Genomic DNA, 21,423 nt, shown 5'->3' with positions numbered 1-21,423 from the left:
ATGCATCCACTTACTGCCAAAAGCAACAAAAGGATTGTATGGTATATCAACCAGGGTAATACTGATCGACTTACTCCATAGTAGGCTGAATATTTTTTGATTCAGTGTTTTGAAAAAAAATCTAATTACTTTGGGCTTGTGATGATAAATGTAACTTAGATTTTAGGTTGAACTTGTTAATTTGATCTGCAGAAAGATCTAGATACTCCACTTTCTGAATTAATCTCATTAAAAAGATCTACACTTTAAGTTTAAAATGGTGTAAGTAATAAACCAAATAGTTACATTGAAATTCAGTTTTTAAGGAGCTACTTTCTTGAACAAATTTGTGAGTCCGAGTATTTCATTCTTGCCATTTTTCAATTACGGTGTGCATATGGTACTCTGAAATCTTTAGGTGAAAGGTGCTAGAAGTATAAAAATCTATGGTAAAAATGGTATAATGCTGAATCCCGGCAGAGGTATGCTATAGAGACTTGATTCTTGAATGTCTTTATGACTTGTTAATGTATGCTTGTTTAAGAGTTGCGTTAAGGAAAGCAGAACAAAAATGTTGAATAACCTTATGTAAGTGTGAAATGGATAAAATGAGCATGGCCAACTAAAGCAGTACCTAATTTATCTAAGGTGAACATTTATTTTCATCACTCATTCTGTTGTTTATGTTCTTGTTTTTAAATGACACTTTGACACCTTTTGTGTTAGCTATGCATATTAATGTAATTGTATTTACTTGTAGGTGGCTCTAACCAAAAGAGCTGATCCAGCTGAGTTGAAAACAATATTTTTGAAGGTATGTGTAAAGTAAATATTTTACTCTCTCTGCTTAAATTTTTCATATCTTTTGCTCCATTATTATAGCATACAACTCTTGATAGGTTTTTCTTCCAACCACTAATCATTCACCTTATTATTACCATGTTAGACTTAAATACCATTATCAGAATTGAACAATGCTCACCAAAAAGTCAGATATATTCCTGAGTGATTATTGTATTGACTCAGAAGAAGTATTGCTATCTTAGAAAAAACCCACATTGTTCAGAGAATGTGGTAGGAGTTTCACTATTGTTCCTACAAGTGGTAAAATGTTCCTGTAGACACCTTACTGTTAGATGATTTGGTAAACTTTCTTCTTCCATCCTTGCCATCCTTCCTTCCTTCCTTAGGTTATCTCTGCTTCTGTTATTTGTAGAAGTGTTGGGAAGATCACCTTTGTGAATGCTGGCCATATTTATTATTTAACTGAAATTCCTTTTCTGTTGGCCTGCTGTGGAAAGCGTGCAAGTAAAGAAATGGCTCTCATACTTGCTTATATACTTTTGAGAAAATTTTGCTTTAGTGTTTTGCTGGAAACTGGAAGGTGATTCTCCAGCCCTTCTCTGTTCTTGTGAGACCCCACCTGCAGTGCTGCATCCAGCTCTGGGATTTCCAACATAAGAAGGATATGAACCTGTTGGGGCTAGTCCAGAGGAGGGTCACAAAGATGATCAGACTGTTGGAGCACCTTTGCTATGAAAACAGACTGAGAACTGGGATTGTTCAGCCTGGAGAAGAGATGGCTCCAGGAAGATTTTACTGCAGCCTTTCAGTACCTCAAGGGAGCCTACAAGTAATCTGGAGAGGGACACTTGATGAGTATAGGGACATTTTACAAGAACATGTAGTGATAGGACAAGGGGGAATGACTTTAAACTGAAAGAGAGTAGGTTTAAGTTAAGGAACTTAGGAAGAAACTCTTACTGTGAGGTTGGTATATATACCCAGAATAGCTTGCCCAGAGAAGTTGTGAATTCTCCATCCCTGGAAGCGTTCAAGACCAGATTGGATGGGGCTTTGAGTAACCTAGTCTAATGGAACATTTGTGTGCCTATGGCAGGGAGGTTGGAATTAGATGACCTTTAAAGTCCTTTCCAGCCCAAACTATTGGGTGATTTTGTGAAACGGGCTTTCTTTGACCCATTTCCTAAATTTAAATAACTACTTCTAGCCTTCCTATGATTTATTAGTCCAGTGTCTGGGTAAGTTTGGTATTCTGATATTAAAAAAACAATTAGAAAAATTTGTATTTCTGAGGAGTAAGAATGAGGTAAATGCCCCAGGGCTATTGTTGTATCTGAATTATTTCTATGGAGGTGCTGCGGGCCTGAGTGCTCATACCTTTTTTTACAGTTTCTTCCCTCCATCTTTGCTCTCCAGCATCATGCCCCACTCTCCTTGTAGTTCCTGGTATTTTTTCCATTGTCCCTTGTGAGCTATTATTAACAATATGTGTAGGTGTCACAATGTATATTGCCTGTATTTATAGTTTTATTATATGTCAGTATTTATAGCTGTGAAATCGGATTTTCAGTTGAGAAAGTCAGGATTTAACTTCTTAAGTCCTGGAACTTGTATCTGTCAGGAGAGCAAAAAGACTCTTGCAAAAGAAGGGGTTATGTGGTTTACTTGGAGAGCAGGAGCACAGCAGCAGAAAAGGCAGACAGGGAGTAGACCACTGACCTGAGAAGATAGTAGCATTGAGGAAGGAAATAAGCACACTAGAGAGAAGGCTGGTTCCTTCTGAACTATGAGGTGATCCTCAGTTGGAGAGTGGGGAGATTGGTTAGTTAGTTTGCTGAGAGTAGTGTGACAATTGTTTCCTACTTGCCTGCGGGTATTCATCTGTCTTGCATTTCTGAAGATTGTAGCTCCCTCAACCTTCTGATTTGGTGGATTGAATGGGTTGTAGCTTAGCATACTAAATGCTACCTCTGACTTCTTTTTCTTCCTCTTTTGCTTTCCCTTCCACTAAAAAGAAGGGATCCCAGTAAAGTGAAGTAATGAAATATGAGCTAAATATTTTGTTCAGGGTAATGCTGAATTGTCATGTGGCTTAATCCCAAGAAGGAAAAATGATGAGTAAATGTGTTATGTTGTTTCATGGTCTGCAGATGAGTGATACCCAGTGTTAATTAAGCTTCTCGAGACTGTTTTAAGTGATGAATCCAATACAGTTGCTTCTGCAGATTGTGGAATGTTCACTTACAAAATAATTTGACAACCATTCTTTCCTACTTCAATTAAGAACTAAAGAATATGATTGCCATTTAGGAATGGTACCCATGGTGTAGAAATAAATGTGAAATTATCAGTTTAAATGCAGTGGATTGCAGTCAACTTTTAGCATATTTAGTATGTCAAATCCCCAATAGAATGTTTGCAAATTTAAAATAGGGTTAAACTTGTTATTACTTGACTATTTAAAATAAGTGTAAATAAGTTACCAAGAGGCCATTGAGTACTGTTGTGTAATATCAAATTCTCTGTGGGTGTAATTGTCAAAGTGGGGGGAAATAAAATTGTAAAGAACCAATTTTTAAGTGTTCCTCCTCCAAAACTAATATAATTGATGTTTTTCTCTTTTTGTTATGATAATTTCCAAGAGTACTTCTTCTAAGTCTTGTAACATAACCCCTAAGAGATTAGATTTTAGTCAAAGTGATCAAGCTGACATTTTTCAAGGTCATTTTCTATATGTAGTATAGAGTACGTGATTGGATTTCAAATACACTTGAGTAAATCACAATGACAAGAAACAGGGGGACACTGAAACCTTGTGCTGTTTTCTGTTATTGAGTGCCCTAGCAGGGGGTTAGCCTGGATGAAACAAAAAAAAAAAAAAGAAACATAGAAGCACAGGCTGTCTGACTTACTTGATTTGTTTCTCAATAGCAGCTATGTTAAAAGTTTCTGAGGCTGGGATTCAGGAGGATTCTGTCTTTCTGCAAATGATTACATTGAAATCAATTGATCTGTTAGTTCTTATAAAAGTATACAATTGAAAATTCCTTGAAGTGTAGCAAGTAGAAAGCATGTGTTACAGTGTCTATTGAAAAAGGAATCTTTTAGCACTAACCAATATATAGATGCCAAAGTGAGCTACGTTTTGTTCGGCTTGCTTCTCTGAAGCCTTGTTTCTTGAAGATACTGCTGTACCTGTAAATGGTATTTATATAGCACTAGAAAAAAATAATCTACTTACTGTAACACTTTGGCATCCCTCTGAGAGTTATATGCCTACAGCAGGTATAACAGTATGCTGCAGGCAGCAGTATGAAATGAAAACTGGCAGTTTTTGTCCCTCAGCAGAGCCATAGTAATGTGAAAGAAAATGTGTGTTTGAAGTACGCCACAAAATAGCAGTGGGCATCTAATTTATTTATTTACTATCTAATTTATTTACTTTAGTGTGGATAATGCTCTGTGGGGAGCTGCAATGATAGTTTATAATGCTACCTTGCCTAAAAAAAAATTCGGAAGATAAATTAGCCGTTTCTTTCGTGTTCTCAGTGCCCGTTTGTTGTCCCAGGACAGACCTGTTTTCCTTAAAGCTAACACATGGTTCTGCAAATCTTGCCTGGGATTTCTTTTCCTTTTAATGATTTTCCTTATCCTTTTACTTTTCTTGAAATATATTCTTTAGGGTTTATTTCAAATTTGACCTTCAGAAAATGAGGGCTTTAAAATTTGAGGAATGGCCTAGCAATGAGGGTAGAGGTGGTAAAAAAGGGAATTTTATTTATTTATTCATTCGGATATTATCTTCAAAAATGTTAATATTACATTTATTTATAGCATATTACTGGAGGCTTCCCCTGGGAGCAAATATATTGGGTCTGTCAGTAGCTGTTTTCTGGAGTAGTAACTGTGTGTAAAGCAGAGATAATATATGGCAGGTGTCAGAACTCTTTTCTAATTTCTGCAGCTTGCTGAACTGTCAAAGTTTGTGTTTTACTGCTACATTTTCTGCAAATGCTGTTCTTTTGCCTCCTTTCAGCACTTCAGCCAAGGAGATATATCTGTAGGTTCTCTTTTCCTTAAGGACCAGCCATGGCTGGAGGTGATGCAGTAGAATTCTTCAGCACAGCACCCCCAGGTGGACATTCCTGCAGGATCATTTGCTCCACTGGCATTTTGTGGATGTCACCAATAAGATATGCTGCAGTACCCTGCTGCTGTCAAAGTTTCAGTGGGCCTGAGATGCCACATATGTGCTTGAAAATGTGCGTGTGCTTAAAAGAAGCTACTTCAGGAATATATTCAGTATGGAGCATTTCTAGACTACAATGGAGAAATTGTTGACATGATAGTCCAAAAATTGTATGTCTGCCATTGGTTGTCTGGGAAGTTGAGCCCTCAGCTGCTCGAGTCCTCACTTCTTACTCTTTCCTGTTTGGGTCTAGGCTGTAGGTTCACTGGAGCAGAGCTGTCATTGCTGTAACAGAGTCCTGCTCGTGATTGGAAACTATGGGTGGTGGTAATAAGTGCCTGGAAAAGGATGTGTTGAGACACTAAACACTATCTATATTCATTTAACAGTACGCAAGTGTGGAGAAGAATGGAGAATTCTTCATGTCTCCTAATGACTTTGTCACACGGTACCTGAAGATAATTGGAGATGATTTGCCTAATGCAAACACAGTGCAGCTCCTTGCAGGTGTGGTGGATCAGACAAAAGATGGGTAAGTATTTTTTTGTGGTTTTGGTTTTGGTTTGGGGGGTGGGGGGAATTTGTAGTTGATTGGTTTTGGTTTTTTTTTTTTTTTTTGTTTTTTCTGTTGTTCCTTTAAAAAATATAAAGCCATTTTTTTAAAACAGTCTGATCCTTGAAGAGTGTGGGGGGGTTGTTTTGTTTTCCTCTGCAGATCCGTAAAGGAATACAGTATCTTTTAAGTGAAAAGAGTAGAAACATTGTTTTCAACTGCACCTACCATTTAGCGGTGCAAACAATTTTCTGTCTACTATGTATTTTTAATTCATGGAACCTTTCATGTTTGTTGGCTGGCTCCCCTAACTCCTGCTTTTCTTTCCTTCCCTGAGTCTTTCTGTCTCTGTTTATGTATCTGTCACAAACACATTCAAATAGAAATCCAAAATAAGTTTAGATGGTGTAGGAAGAGATCCTAGAAAAAAGTGCCCTTGCTTTGTTTTGGCATGGCACTGTTAAAGGTTTTTACTGCTGTGTTTTTCCTTCAAGAGGGAGGAGGAGCACCTAAGATATTTAGGGAGCCACTCTGCAGTCTTGGGAAGACAGCAGTGAAGTTGGTTGCACATGGTTTGCATTTGAAAGGCTGGCTTTGCCAATAAGCAAGATTAGCTACTCTTCCATCTTCCTTCCCCCTACTTTAATGAAATCCAAGCATTTGCTTTTGGTACTTGCCCAGGCAACCTGTCTCTTCACCCATATGAATGCTCCCTTTAAAGTATCTTTAGAGAAACTTGAGAATAATTAGCTATGGACTTAAAGTGTGTAGTTGTGGCACTTTTTGAAACTAGAAAACTTCAAGCATGACTCATATCAGTGGTTGCAGAGAGTAAAATGTGAGATAAACAAAGCATGACTAGAGAGTGCAGTCTTCCTAGGGAGCAGATGCAGGCATAACTGAGAAGTTTTGTGGTCCTTTCCGTGCTTTCTTTTCTGCTCAGCCAGTCTCATGGATTTGGCAGCTGGGCACCATAAACCTTGCAGATGAGTTAATGTGATGATTGCTGCCCCAGTAAAAAAATTCTGTAAAAGGTTATGTTGGTAACATTGATGGCATCAAGAAAGCCATGGCTTCAGATAGTGTTTGTCTGAAAACATTAAACATTTCTCAGATTTCTTCCGTTGGTTTGATGCCTGCAAAAACAGCCTTTTCCAAATTACATGGCTTCAAATCCGTTTTGTAATAAGAAGATTGAGAACATAATCCATACCTTGTGATTTGGATCTCCCTCACAAACAGAAGCTGGTGTCAGGAAGAACAAAATATAAAACTGTAGCCTATGTGAACTCGTTGACAAGTTGGGATTTCGTAACTTGGCGTGATCTTGTAAGAGTTTTGTGGTGTAGTATTGAGGCTTCTAATTGCTGCTTTCTGCCTTGGGTAAGGATTGTTTCTGTAATGCACACTGTGCAGTGACAGTTTGTAACCTGTCTTTGGAGAGTCTCTTCTGGTATTCAGGCTGTCTTCCTGTTTAGCTAATATGTGGCAGAATGGAGAAAGTTAGGAAAGTGATTATCATCCACCTCTCTAACATGGCACTGTAGCATTTTTTGTCACGTGGCTCAGTGTTTGTACCTTGTTGTCCTGGTGTTTAAGTAATTTGCAGAGTAATCATTTGAGGCAAAGGTCAGCTGCTTTTGGGTCCTGTCATGAAATCTAAAGACAGGAGACAGCAACAGGACTGTTGGTCTTCTCTTACTGAATACTGCCAACTTGGCAGTCTGGAACTCCCAGTTTTACAGTGAAACACAAATCAGCTTTTGTTGGTGTTCATTTTTAATAGGCTTGTCAGTGTTTAGAGACTTACACATGGTTAAGGTCATGAGAGGCTGTTTAGTAATTTAATATTATTTCTGTTATAAAATGGAAGGTATCTTGCAGCAGCAAAGACCAGGTTTTTATAGTGTTACTGACTTAAAGTAGTGCAGTTCTGGAAACACTGCTAGGCTATTTCCAGAAGCATTTATCCACGCACTGTCATGGATGCCTCTTTAGCTCTGAAGAAACAACTGTTGTTCATGACTGTTGAGCATGACCACTTGTCAATAAAAGGGTCTGAGCCTCCACCAGGGTTGTTTCTAGCACTCTTTAGAATACTTTTTAATTCTTCCTGATTCTGGTGACAAGTTAGGTATGTGTACCAAGTGTAATCAGTGTGAAATACTTAACTGGGTAGGTACACAGGTGAAAGGCAGACAGCACAAGACCCTCTGACTCATGAGCAGGGCATATAGATAGACGAAGAGTTTCTTACCCAGGAGCTGAAGAAGTTCTGAGTGACATGAAAAGAACCATAGAACCAAAAGAATCATAGCTCTTACATACAATCTCACAGTGGTTACTGTAGAAAAAATCTCATGTAGGTCTAGCCCGATTCCTGCATTGCCAGAGATTAAGGATTTGAGGGTCTATGTGAGCTACAGTTGTTGTGGCAAAGGTACAAGACCTGTTAAGGCATACTCTGTTGTTCAATGAATATCTGTTGCCATGGGAGCAAGTTTTGCCTCCATCTTAAGCCAGGGCAGAGGCTTGTTTGATGGGAGGCTTTCCTGCTGTTCTCTTATGGAGACATATTTTTAAGGTTTCCTCTAAGAAAAGGAAATACTTTCCTTGCTGATGGCCTGACAAACCTTTCAAAGTAGTTGACTGGTAATAACATAGATTTTAATAAGAGTGATACTGCATGGTGGTTGTTCATATGAAACAGATTGAAGAGCCTGGTTCCTGGTCTTAAGCCTCTTACTCCTAACTTGGTTAAAAAAAAAAAAAAACCTCCTGAAAAAAGAAGGCAGCTTCATTTGGCCTCAGCTGAATCAGATATTTCCCCAAAATACAGTAGCTTTCTAAAGGCTTATCAGCAACAGGCCAGGCATTTTCCATCATACGTACTGTAATATAATTTTTCAGATTTTTTTGTTGTACTTTTTAACATCTGCCTAACAAAATAAGTATTTACTGTACGTCTCTGTTTGGACTGTAGTAACTAACACTTCACTGAGAAATACCATATGCTTTATTTTTAGAAAGGACAAAGTATTCAAAAATAACAGTTGGAAATGCCAGCATTTTCCATTATTATTGAATATAAATTTATCCTCTAATGCACCAATTTACACTATACTTAATTTACGTAGTTTACAGTGTAAAATAATAGATACAGCTTCAATTTGTGTCCCATTATGTTACCATGTTTAAATTGCTGATACAGTAAAAACATCTGCATTGATTTCTGAAGAAAACCTCTTCATCTTTGCATTTCTATGTATTATTACAGCAGGTGATGGATTTTTTTCCTCTGCGTGGCTGCATGCAGACTTTCTCTGGTGGGAATGTGTCGTGTCTATGGGGTGTCCAGATACCATGGGTGTGAGCACGGGAGAAAGGAGAGAGTAGTAAACAGTGCTTTTGCTGTACCATACCCAGTTGTTCTGTTTAGACTGGTGCTCTCATATGTGGATGCTTTCTAAATATTAAAATTTGAGCCTTCCTGAATAAATTGTGCAGTATTGGCACTGGTAGTTGAGGATGTGAAGTTGAAGGAAGACGTTGACTTATTTCAGTGGTATATCTTCAAAACTGAAATAAAATTTCATAAACATTTCAGCTTCCTCTCCTTGTGCTGTTAAAATCGCTAGGTTTTTCTCTGCTTTTGTAACATAAATGGCTACTTGTTTAGGTATATGAAATAGCTCTTAAGTAGTATATTGAAGTCCATGTTAACATGTGCTGTTTAATGACACCTAATGATATTCACTGAAGGGTTATGCTAAACCCAAAAAGGTGATGCTAAACCGGAGACAAAACGTGTTACCCAGGCAACTACCCTTGTGCAGTATAGAGAAGTGAGCATATGGCTATGTAGTACACACTTTTTCAGCTTCTTTAAGCATTAAGAATCACACGTGTAATTGACTGAAAAATTACTGCTCAGTTACTGTATTGTATGGTCATAATAGAAGTAAATGAATACGTCGTTGTTAGAATAGATCTGTTGGGAATCACTAGCAGGCTAGTCTACTTAGGGAGCAAAAATACAATAAGAAGAAAATAGCTGGTTTAATTAACATGTAAAAATTGGGTTAATTTGAATTCAGCTGGCACAGCAGATATTAATGTCTCTTCTTTAACAGCCTGGCTAGAACCACACAATTCGTACACTTTTAATCTTCCTAGTTCTATGAATAATTGTTTTTAAAAATGGATATAGGGTTATTTTAAGCATTTATTTGTGACTTAGTAGGGGGGTTATTGCTTCCAAGAACTGAAAAATACAGCTTCTACCAGTATAAAATCTTGTAACAGTGTTAATACATGTCGTTTTAATCAAACCCAGGCCTAGTAACATAGAATATATTCTTAACATGGTGCTGGGATTCTGCTGGGTAGGTGCTGTATTTCTTTTCTGTGCTGTCATCACTGTATCGTGATCTCTTGGTAAGGACATGTGCAGGTTGTTTCACATAAAAGGCAGCTTTACCAAAATGGTGTTGACAGAGATTTTACATTTGTAAAATCACCTGCTTGTCTTTTTTGTTTTTTCTGTGTGTGTGTATTATAATCTTTGGGGCAGAACTCAGTGCTTTGGATCTGTTTACTGTTCTGTCAGATATGTAGCCAATAATAAGGAATAATAACAGCCTTTTATGGCCAGTAAGTCACATTCTAACAGCCACATTGTAGCTGTAAATATGCGTAAATACAAAACTGAGTAGGTTGTGATATATTGGTTTGAAATTGAAGGAAATGTTACTTTTGAAAAAAATTCTTTTAGCTTAGCAGGGATGGAAGTTTTCTTCCTCTGGAAGACTTAGTATCTCTGTAGTCTGTCTAACAGTGAGGAGTACCAAAAGCTCCCAAGAGTTTAAAGGACTTGCTCGTGTGCTAACATGTGCCTATGTAACAAGGCACAGACCTCTTTGCCAGTAAAGCTTAAGGCATTCTTATATGTTTGCTGACATCCTTAATTGTGAGTTTAATCTTAAGAATACCTGAGGAGGTTTCTTTTTATTGACTTCTTGCACTATGTTGTAATTTACAGTGGCAAGCTCCCAGAGTTAATTATTTGTTAGACCATTTCATAGTCTGCATTTCTTTTAATTTTATTTATTGCATGTATTTTGAGGGAGGTAGTGTAGAACAGCTTTTAGACCTTTCTTTGCTCTGTGCTTTAATAAAAAAATGTCCTCTTTTATTCATCTTGTCATGTTTTTATGTTCCTCATGGAAGTCAGCTTGTTACCCTGTGGATGTTTGGCTGCTGATGTGCAGCTAGCACACTTCAAGTGTTGATCCAGGAAAGCTAGTAGATGTAATCATTTTAGACTTCAGCAAAGCTTATGATACTGTCTCTCATAGTTCCTTCTGGACAAAATGTCCAGTACACAGCTGAATCGCCCTCTTACCTGATGGGTGAGTGACTGGCTTCCGGGTCAGGCACAAAGGGTTGCAGTGAATGGGGTGACATTGGGCTGGCAACCTGTCTCTAGGGCAGTTCTGCAGGGCTCCATCCTTGGCCTTGTGATCTTCAACATCTTCATAAGCAGCCTTGATGCAGGATTCATTGGGATACTAAGTAAATTTGCCGAGTGCTGACATCAAGGACGGGGAGGCCCTGCATAGACGCCTCAACAAACTAGGGAGATGGCCAATCACCAACTGTATGAAGTTTAACAAGGGAAAGTGTCAGGTTCTGCACCTGGGATGGGGCAACCCTGGATCTATGGACAGACTGGGGAATGAGAGGCTGAAAAGCAGCAATGTGGAAAGAGGCTTGGGGATCCTGGTCGACAGAAAGTTCAATATGAGTCAGCAGTGCCCTGGCAGCCAGGAGGGCCAGCTGTGTCCTGGGGGACATCAGGCACAGCACTGACAGCTGGGCAAGGGAGGGGATTGTCCTGCTGTGCTCTGAGCTGGGGCAGCCTCACCTCAGTGCTGGGGGCAGATTTGGGAGCCGCAATATAAAAAAGACATTGAACTATTGGAGAGCATCTAAAGGAGGGCTACAAGGATGGTGAAAGGCCCTGAGGGGAAGCTGTGTGAGGAATGGCTGAGGTCACTTGGTCTGTTCAGCTGGGAGGGGACTGAGGGGAGACCTCATTGTGGTTTCAGCTTCCTCACAAGGGGAAGAGGAGGGGCAAGTACTAAACCCTTCACTCTTGTGACCAGTGTCAGAATTCAAGCATACAGCACAAAACTGAGTCCAGTGAGGTTTAGGTTAGATATTAAGAAAAAGTTTTTCACTCAGAGTGTGTTTTGATATTGGAACACAATTCCCAAGAAAGTGGTCACAGCACGAAGCCTGTCTGAGTTCAGGAAGGACAATCCTCTCAGGTACATGGTGTGACTCTTGGGGATGGTCCTGTGCAGGACCAGGAGTCGGACTCCATGATCCTCGTGGGTCCTTCCAACTCAGCATATTCTCTGAATTCCCATAAAACAGGTGACTGGAAATTGCTGTATAGTCATGGGTCACCATACTCCTATACGATACTATGCTATACTAGTATGGTGTACAAGTACTTTACTACTTGATGGAAAATTTATCTTTTCCAACTTACTCAAACTCTTAGTTCTTCACTGTTACTGCATACTGAGTAGAAGTTTTGATTGAACTGGCTGTAGTGTCACTTTGGATCAAAGTTCTAAGGATATAGTTAGTTTCTGTTAAAAGTCCCCTGGGTTTATGTGTATTTTTTGGCATTGGATGTGCTGAATTTTGTACTTTTCAGAAATAATCCTTGTTCTCCAGCTGCTGCCACATGAACCCATTAAAGCTACGTGCCTGCTACACTGCCATAAAACAGCCTGAGAGACAGCATTCTTAACTATCCCACACTGCTAGCAAGCCCTGCCACCACATATTTGAAGATGATTTTAAACTCCACAGCCTACACATTAAAGAAGCAGCAAACAGAAGAACAGTTGCCCTTTGCCTCTTTAAGAATAGGAGTTTGATCTCCATTTGAACTCTTGGGTGTGACACAGAGAAATCAGAATGTTCAAGGTCTTTCCGGTATCAAACCTACTGCTAGAAACAATGCCAAGTTGTCTAATTATGTATTTATGCTTATGAACTAACTTCTTGGAGGACAATTCTGCTTTTATCTATGCCCTACTACTGTGCTAGCACATTAAAAATCTGGCTGTAATGATGAATTTGAATAAACTGCTCTTGGGCTGAGGAAGAGCATGCAGACTACTGATTGAAATTTGTGACTCAACATGCAGGACTGGAGGGCTGTGATGGATGACTAATAAGTTGCTAGCAAACAGATAACACATTCTGATCAGTTCCTTCTGAAGTGAGTGGCAGCATGTAGGTCTTGAATGGATTTGCTTTCCAAAAGTGCTAAGTACTGAGTCTTGAGGGAAGTTACTAATGTCTTTATTGGCTCTTTCTTGCCAGTGGAGGGAGGTAGGCTCCCCCAGAGGGCAGTTCAGTTAGACATTAAAGCTGAGGTGAGTAGCCATACTGAGTGTTTTGCTTATTTTATGTTCTGTTATGACTTGTCGAGAGGAATAATGCCTTGTTCAGCAGACATTTCTGTTTAGTGATACAAAGTCTTCCTGACAGTATTTGGGATAGGGCATTTTAGGATAAATTTTAATCTCTCTGAATACATTTTGAACACGTTTTGGTTATGATCTTATTTCTTTTGTATAATCAATATTGTATTTCAGTTTTCTGCAAGCAAGTTGGTTTCATAGCTATTGTCTTTTCCTTCTTCCCTTAGGTTGATATCCTTTCAAGAGTTTGTGGCATTTGAATCAGTCCTGTGTGCTCCAGATGCATTGTTCATAGTAGCCTTTCAGCTGTTTGACAAGACTGGCAAAGGAGAAGTTACTTTTGGTAAGACATTCTTTATGCATTCTTAATGTAAATATCCCTACCTATGCCAAACTGTTTTACCTTCTGTTACTGTAGGAGAGAGTGATTGGCAGCAGAACTACACTAATGCCAAACAACTTTATGTCTGCACTTTTTTTAATCATTTATGTGTGCACAGTATGAAGCCAAGGTCATGGTCACCATCATAGTTTTCCCTGGAGGACTGATCACTTCTCTTTTTCTCTTCCCCAGCATGCTTGTGCTGGTCCACACCAGCAATGATAGGTGACTATAGGAAATGATTGTAAAACTGACAGGAAGTTACCAGAAGACCTTGGGTGAATGTTGGGTTTGAAATCATTACCCTGAATTATTTTTTGTTTAAATTGGCTATATTTAAAGCTGGCTGACTTTTAAGACTTAAAACTGTATTCTGTGAGATTTTATAGTGAAGAATTCATTATTACGCGCCCTCTGCCATTCCCTCCCCTTTGAAAATTCATTTGTGCATAGGAAGTGTCATGTTTGCACTGATAATGAGATACACTCAGGCTAGTTTAAAACTTGATTAAGAGGACTGTTTATTTCTAGATAGTTTTTGGGATAGCTTTTGATATCTGCAGGACTATTTCCCATTCAGTATGAAAGAAGGAGTCAGAATTTAGCAGTTTGGAATAATTTCTGATCTTGAGCTTGCACTTGAAAAGGTATGGTGAATTTTTTGCAAGTATCTACATTGGATAAAATTGATGTTTCTAAATCTGCTACATTTGGACGTGGTTATTCTTATATATCAAGTTTTATTGTTTGGTTGTTAAACAGTTCTAAGTAAATGGAAAATTTCATGACATTGACTCTGTCTTCCCGTAATATATGGTTCACACATCCATTGTGTTTTACTAGTCCTGCACATGTCTTAATGCTCAGTTAAAAAAAACCTTCTCTTTCCATTTGAACTAACAAGGTTCTGTAACCATTGCTTGAAGCATCACTGTATTTCTTCTACCATCTCCAAAAATCTGTATTTGAAGCTGTGGCTGGTGAGAAGACTTGCTGTCTCTTCCTGTGTCTATTTTGTTTCTTTATTATTTTGGTAGTCTGTTGAGGGTGTGAAAGATGTGCTTTTTGTGTGCAATATTTCAGAAGTTACTACAGATGCTAAAATATTTTCAGAAAAAAATTCTGCAGATCATAACCTTGATGCATGAAATATTTTGTGTGTAACATTTTTGTGTATATATGTGGACAGAGAAGCAGTGAGAGGTGTCATGCTTTTAAAACAGGAGGGAATGCATATTTTACTAGGGTTTTGTTCTAGCGATGGCAGACCAGAGTTCCTGGAATGTTTGTGATGTGCAGTTTCTTGTCTGCGTCAGAGCCCGTGGTTGCTTGGAGCACTCATTAATAATCTAGGAAGAACTTTATTTGTTTGATCTGAATGCTGAATCAGTCCCACTTAACTTTTTACCTCTTGGCATTCTTGTTCCTATTTTTCCTGCTGTCAGATGCTTCCCTTGGGGTTTGACACAGTGAGTCAAAGGATTTGTTTGGTATTTGAAGTCCACTGAAGTCCTTCTAGTGATGAGAGAAAATCCCATGCCAGACTGTATTTAAGGTATTTGAAAGAGGAGACATGCCAACATTGGCAGAACCTCAGATAGCTTTTGTTTAATTCCTTCATCTCCCCTTTTGAAACTGCAGATGTATTTGTAACTTCTGTGTAATACCTTGTGGCTACCACCCTAGCAAATGCCTGGACTGGGGAGGATGGAAGAGCTGTCTCAGCGTTGTGCATTCTTGGCAGAAATGGTTGACCTTTAGACAAGGCTAGTTCCTTATTTTCTATCATGAGGAGAAGATAAGAGTTCTATTTTCCTGCTATTACAAAAAAAAAAAAAAGCCCCTAATATTTTCATAAACACATTATTCAAATACTGTCCTGTAACTTTGCCACTCAATGCCTCAGTCATGTGTCTTTGAGGCTAATTATGAGATCTTTTTCCATTGACTTGAATGAAAATGGTATCAAATCCTTATCAAGGTTAGGAGATTTAAATAGGGGTTTTGTATGCTGTGGAATTACAGCATGAAAGGAACAGAAGAATAGGGAAAGGATAATTTTTCAATATATTGCTGTTAGGTGTAGTATCTCAAGGCTCTTATTTGAAGTCTGTATCTCATTTTGTTGTTGTAAAGAAACAGCATGGCTTATCTGTGCAGTCATTGTTTTTCTGTACACTAAAATAATGATCTAGATATTTTAGCTTACACAAAGCAGAATAGTTCCCAGCAGTGAATTTCACATTTTCTACCATGCAAATCCATCCAAATCTTACTCTTTCACAGGTGCACTTGGCTTGGCATCTTTGTTAAATTAATAATGAGCTTTATACCAATGAACTTCTACACCTGAATGTGAGATCCAGACTGGATATTCAGAGAAATGTTCCGGGTAAAGAAGTTCCAATTTAACACTTTGCACTTACTTTTCTTGAAAAATGCTGCACTCTTACTTTACCTTCTAGGTTGGAAATGTATTTGCATTTTAGCCATATGCTGACATCTCTGCAATTTTAAATGTTTCATTTCTTTCAAGTTGCAAGTAAACTGTACCTGATTCTTTGACAGAACTATTACCTATTTAAAAGGGCTGATCTGCAAGCAGTGTGGGTACATGGGGGGTGGGGTTGGGAAGTATTTCTAGTTTATTGCTTTTTGAGGTGAATTAAATGGCCACTAGTAAATTAGTGGCTAGTGGCTGATTGAGACTACACCTGGACATTGCATCGTGTTGTAGATTTACTTTCTGCTGAAGTGTCAAAGCTTTGACAGTTTGTAAGGAGTTAAAGCTCTCAGCAGGAAAGTGAGAGGAAGTTTAGCTGGCTTTTAAATTCGAGGCAAAGAGCAAACCATTGCTTCTTACTGTTGAGTGTTGACAGGCACATAAAAGCTGATAATGTAAGTCCAGGGGTTTAAGAGACTTAATAGAGTTGCTTTTTTCTTGTATGACTGTATTTTAATGCCTCATTAAAGAAGCAGAGCCCTTTGAAATTCTTTACTAGATGGCATTTAAAAAAAAAGGTGAGATGGTTGGGTAAAAAAATGTTTAAAAACTAAATCATTGTAACCTTCATCTTTAATTTTGGATTGGTAAAATAAATGATGGTACCTAACAGTTTTGAGCTGTGAATAACACAGCAGTGATACCCGGGAACTGGAACTTTTCTTTTCTGATACTAGTTCTTACAAGCCCTAGTGAAAAGGCAAAATAAGTGTTGTCCATGTTGATTTTACTAAGGGAATAAGGAAAGGCACAATAAGAGCTGTGGTTGCCTGAGCCTGTGCTGCCAACCATTACTGAATCTGCTTTAAAGGTTTGAATTCTGATTTGTGTTAAAGTAGAATTACCCACCAGATAGAAATTCTTGCTCTTGTACTTAATGAAATGGAGCTGTGGTATAGTGTGTGGTTTTGTGGTTGTGGTTTCTTTTTTAGAGGTCCTCTAATTCAGTCTTAATCTGTTTCAAAATGGATACTGTGTTGTGCTGCTTTGAGAAATATGAGTATGCTCCTTTAATTTAAACAAACAAACAAACAAACAACAACCTCCCCCCAAAACCAGCAAAAGCATGCAGGAAATTGGGAAGCCAACCCACAAAGTTTTGTTTGTTAAGTGCAGCAGCTGCAGATTCGAGCATTGTAGGTTGTTTTTGTCTCTAAACAGGACTTTATTGGCATGCAGACAGCACTTGTTGTGAGTCTCTGCTTTTGTTATTAATTATAGCAGTACATTTCTTAGATACACACATTAATTAAGGATATATCTTACTAAGTGATCCTGTTTGCTGATAGCTGATACTTGAATTGCCTGAATACTTGTTTGTAAACTTTCTAAAAGGACATAGCTCTTATGAGGGATTTAAGTAGCTCCACAGCTATTGTGATAAACTTCAGTTTTTTCCTCTATGATAATGCTCTGATATTTTTTTAATACGCAAAAAATGATTACAGGAGTTTCATAATTGTTTTCATGATCAAAGAATTAGCTTCTGATTGTCTTGACATATCTCTTGCTTTTGTTACAGAGCATTACTTGTTTTATGCTTTGCACTGCAATTGCTGGTGTAACTTGGTTCTTCTTATGGAATCTGTAACTCTTTTTATCTCTTGCGCAACACCTAGCTTGGTGATGCCCAGCCTGGTACACTGAATACCGTGTAAAACAATGAAAAGCTAAATCTGAACCAACAAAATAAATTGGTGTAGCTATAAGCTTTGATCTCTTGATAAACTGCATTATTTAGTATTTATCATTGATACTTCTATTGCTGGTTCAAATTGCCTTGAAACCAGTTGTAGCTAGTGATGTATTAGCTTTCACATCACAGCTTCACCTGTGCAACATTTGCTGATTTATATATGACAGCTGCCTAGATACGATGGATCTAGTGGAAACATTACAGATGCAAAATCTGTTTAGTCCCTGATGTTTCTTGTTAATTGTACAATATTGGATTTTGCACAAATAATTGCCATTTTTAATTACAAGAGGATGTAAAGTAGACTAGTTAGTATATTCATTTTCTTCAAAACATTTTTTGAAGTCTTCTCAGAATATTTTTTGATAATTCTATTTCTAGATGTATGTCCACTTGGCAAGTTTTTATTTTTATTCATTTTTATTCATTTTATATTTTGTTTTTGTTTTGTTTTAATTAAAATGTTATATAACCAGACAGACTTGGATGCAAGCATCTTAAGTAAAAGAGAGCCTGTTTGGATACAAAGTGAATCTGTCATTCTTAATATTAGAAGTTTTGTGCTATTACACTGTTTAGTTTCATTTGGTCTAGAAAATGTACCTGGGTTTTTTAAATCATTCTGCCCTGAAATTCAGTGTTTCAGTTCATTCTTTGTTGTTGGTTTTGTTCTGTTGTTTTGTTGGGGATTGTAAGAGAATCATCAAACAATTCAGGTTGGAATTGACTGTGGCAGCCATATGGTTCAAGCCCTTGCAACACCACCATCAAGATTAGTTGCTCAAGAGAAAATATCTAATATCTAATCCATGTTTTAAATAATCTCTGAGGCTGGAGACTCTGCAGGCTCTATGAGCAAACATCTCCTGGTGTTGGATCACTATTACAGTGGAAAACTAAATTTCTGAGGCCTGACTGGGATTGCCTCTTGTCCTTCCACTGTGCATCTCTTCACCTGTTGGGTAGCTGTAGACAGCAGTGAGCTCCTCCTTTAGATGTCCCACCTCCAGGCTAAGAAAACCCCATTCCATCAGCCTCTCAATGCATGTCACGTGCATCATCCCCAGCTGCCTTGTATGAAGAAAATAGAAATTATAATCTGTTTCTGTTAGCAGGTTTTGCTGTTTGCCTTGGTGAAAGTGATCTGGTTTTTAATTTTTTTTAAGTTATTGTTATTACTCAGGGCAAGAGGAATAATGTTTTTTATGCCCACAGGGGGCCTAGAGCTTTGTAAACTTGAGGTCTTAGAGTGCTGGGAGTTTGTTGCTAACTTCTGATGAGGCCAGGAAAGGTAATTAAAAAAATGTAAAGATGTTGCCAGTGAACTGAAATTACGGATAGCCAGAGATCAAGTAGAAATATTTTTAAGGCATTGCCTTCTGGAAAAGTTCGGAAAACATTTTAAGTAAGCAAATTATGTAATATTCCATGTGTAAATCATGTCATTCCTCCTTACATGGAGTGGAGACAGAAGAAGCAGACAAGCTTGGATCCAGAGTCTTACTTGCTGAGGGTAATGATACTTTTAAAAAGAGCCTGCTTGTTTTTATTTTTTTTTTTTTGTTTGTTGGTTTGGTTTTTTTTTTTTTTTGTGATATTTGCAGTGTTTAGCACAGGTAACAGAAGTGCAGGAGTATCTCAGTCAAAAACTAGGGCCAAGTTGAACAGGATGCTGTATGGATATGTCATGAGAAAGTGAATTAGTAGTTTTCAGAAGTGACAAGAGCACAAGCAACCAGAAGGGGGAAGGTAAGAGGATAAAAAAGACAACAATTTCAGCAGATTGGTGAAGTTGAAGCTTATCATGGATCTTGACTGGGAAAAATCATGAAGACACAAGCACGTTCTGTGTGATAATGTTTTCATTAATGTGAAATCAATCTGTAAGACTGCTCCATCCTTGTAGAAAAGTTTGGCTAGGATGATGAATTATGTTTGGTAGCTAGTGTCTCTCTCCTGAAAGAGAATGCTGAACATTTTTAAATTTTGGTGCTAGACTTTATGGTTTGCTGCAGGCATTTTGGGGGCTCTGTTTGGTTGTTGTCTTCTTTAAAGTTTACTTACAACATATGATAGACATTTATTTACCCATATTGGTCTTCAAACAGTATTGGTGCACCAACAAATATTGTACAGCTCCAACAGGTGCTGTACAGCCTTCGTTGCTTCTTCCAGCCACAGAATGGTTGTGGTTCACATGTAAACAGAATTGACCAGTTTTAGTGGGAGACTGCAGCCTCCTGCTTTTCCACCCTGCTGTGGCTGCCTCTAAGGATGCTGGCACTCCATTGGGGCTGTCACACTACAGTCTTTTTTAATGCCTGAGTGTGTGCCGAGTTAACCAATGCATTTTCTAAGAGTAGCTCAACAAGTATCATAAGCTTTTGCTTCTCACTGATGGGCTCCAGATGTTGGTATGTTATCTGGAGGTGAGAAAACATTGTGAGGGCATCCATTTTTTTAATATATGTAGACCTTTATTGCACTTCTTTAATGCTCAGCTTTTATTACAAAAAGAACTGCCCTCATTTTTGGAACTTTTAAAGTGATAGATGAGTGTTTTCTGAACAACTGAATGTAGATACATGGGAATATCAGTTTGGCATGTGTGTGTTGTAGGGTATCTTGTCAGAGATCTAAAGAACTGCTTGGAAGGTGTTCCAGTTCAGTGGGTTAAAAATCCTCTTTTTATTGAAGACCAGCTGTAGATTTGCACAATTTACTATAATGGCTCCAATTTTAAAAGATAGAGGTAACAGAGAGCACTTCCAATTGGTGGAGTAGTTCAAGAATACTTCATGCTCCGATGACTAAAATATTGTTCTTTCTGCTGCTACTTCATGCTACTTAAAAAGAAAAAAATAGGTGTGGGAAAGGTGAGAACACACCAATTTGAGAGTCAGTTTCAACTGTATGAGGTCACTCTTTGGTTAACAGAGTAACTCTTTGGTAAGCTGAGGGTCAGGCATCTGTTGGAAAAAAAGCCCAACATGATTAGTAGGAAGCACCTGAGGAGGCACCAAAAGCTTCCACACCAGAATATATTTTAGACTTTGTCAGGAGCAGTATATAAAACAAGCACTTTAAGCTTGCTTTTTCTTAAGGTTTTTTCCCCGTCCCATTTTCAAACTGGCCTGGAATTGCACATTAGAAAGTAGAAACTTCCACAGGTTCTAAGAGCCAGAAAAGTGTTTTGTTATTACAGGTTTTAATATGAAATTTCAGATAGCAAAATACACATATTTTTGTGTGTGTAATTTAGTTTTCTAAATTGGAAAATCTGCTGTTACCTAGCAGTTAATGACTATTTTTTCCTAACATTTGGAATTCAGGACCTGATTTGAGAAGCTGATAAAAGAAAACAAAACCGAGAATATGTTGGAAGTGCTCAAAGTGAAAATTACAGTTAAGATAGGTTTGAGGGTAGATAGACATTTTAATTGAACTAAAATAGTTTTATACTAATACAGTACTGTTGTGGGAGTACATTTTGTGGTGTATTTGAAATTGAAGTATATAAGTGAGGGAAAATGTATGTTAATGCTTTGCAAGAAAGTGATTTTTTTATTTTTGTATATCATCTAAAGCAAAATAGAGCTCTCAAGTCTATGCTGGAAAGTAAAGTGTGAAGTTCAGGGTTACTTCTTTGAGTTTGCTTTTATCACTTTGGTTGATATATTAAATTGCTGTAGGAAACAAAGATGTGAATTCTGAAGTAAGTTTTTTATTGCTGGACAACTACAGTGAAATTAGCCCCTGCCAGTGTAAAAAAAAAAAAAAAAAAGTGTTGATTCTGTCTGGATTCTGAA

General features: G+C 37.9%; 1 protein-coding gene across 1 annotated transcript in view; it reads left to right on the top strand.

The window, feature by feature from the left end:
• SLC25A13 (solute carrier family 25 member 13) overlaps positions 1-21,423 on the top strand; it is a 102,561-nt gene that overhangs the window by 23,640 nt on the left and 57,498 nt on the right. The window contains exons 2-4 of the mRNA XM_062495123.1: positions 740-793; positions 5,362-5,504; positions 13,261-13,376. Coding sequence (XP_062351107.1) covers positions 740-793; positions 5,362-5,504; positions 13,261-13,376 — 313 coding nt within the window. The remainder of the gene's footprint in view (positions 1-739; positions 794-5,361; positions 5,505-13,260; positions 13,377-21,423) is intronic.

Source organism: Cinclus cinclus, chromosome 1, assembly GCF_963662255.1.
Source record: "Cinclus cinclus chromosome 1, bCinCin1.1, whole genome shotgun sequence".
In the NCBI taxonomy this organism is placed as follows: Eukaryota; Metazoa; Chordata; class Aves; order Passeriformes; family Cinclidae; genus Cinclus; species Cinclus cinclus.
The sequence above is the reverse complement of the archived record's forward strand: the minus strand, read 5'-3'. Positions and strand labels throughout refer to the sequence as shown.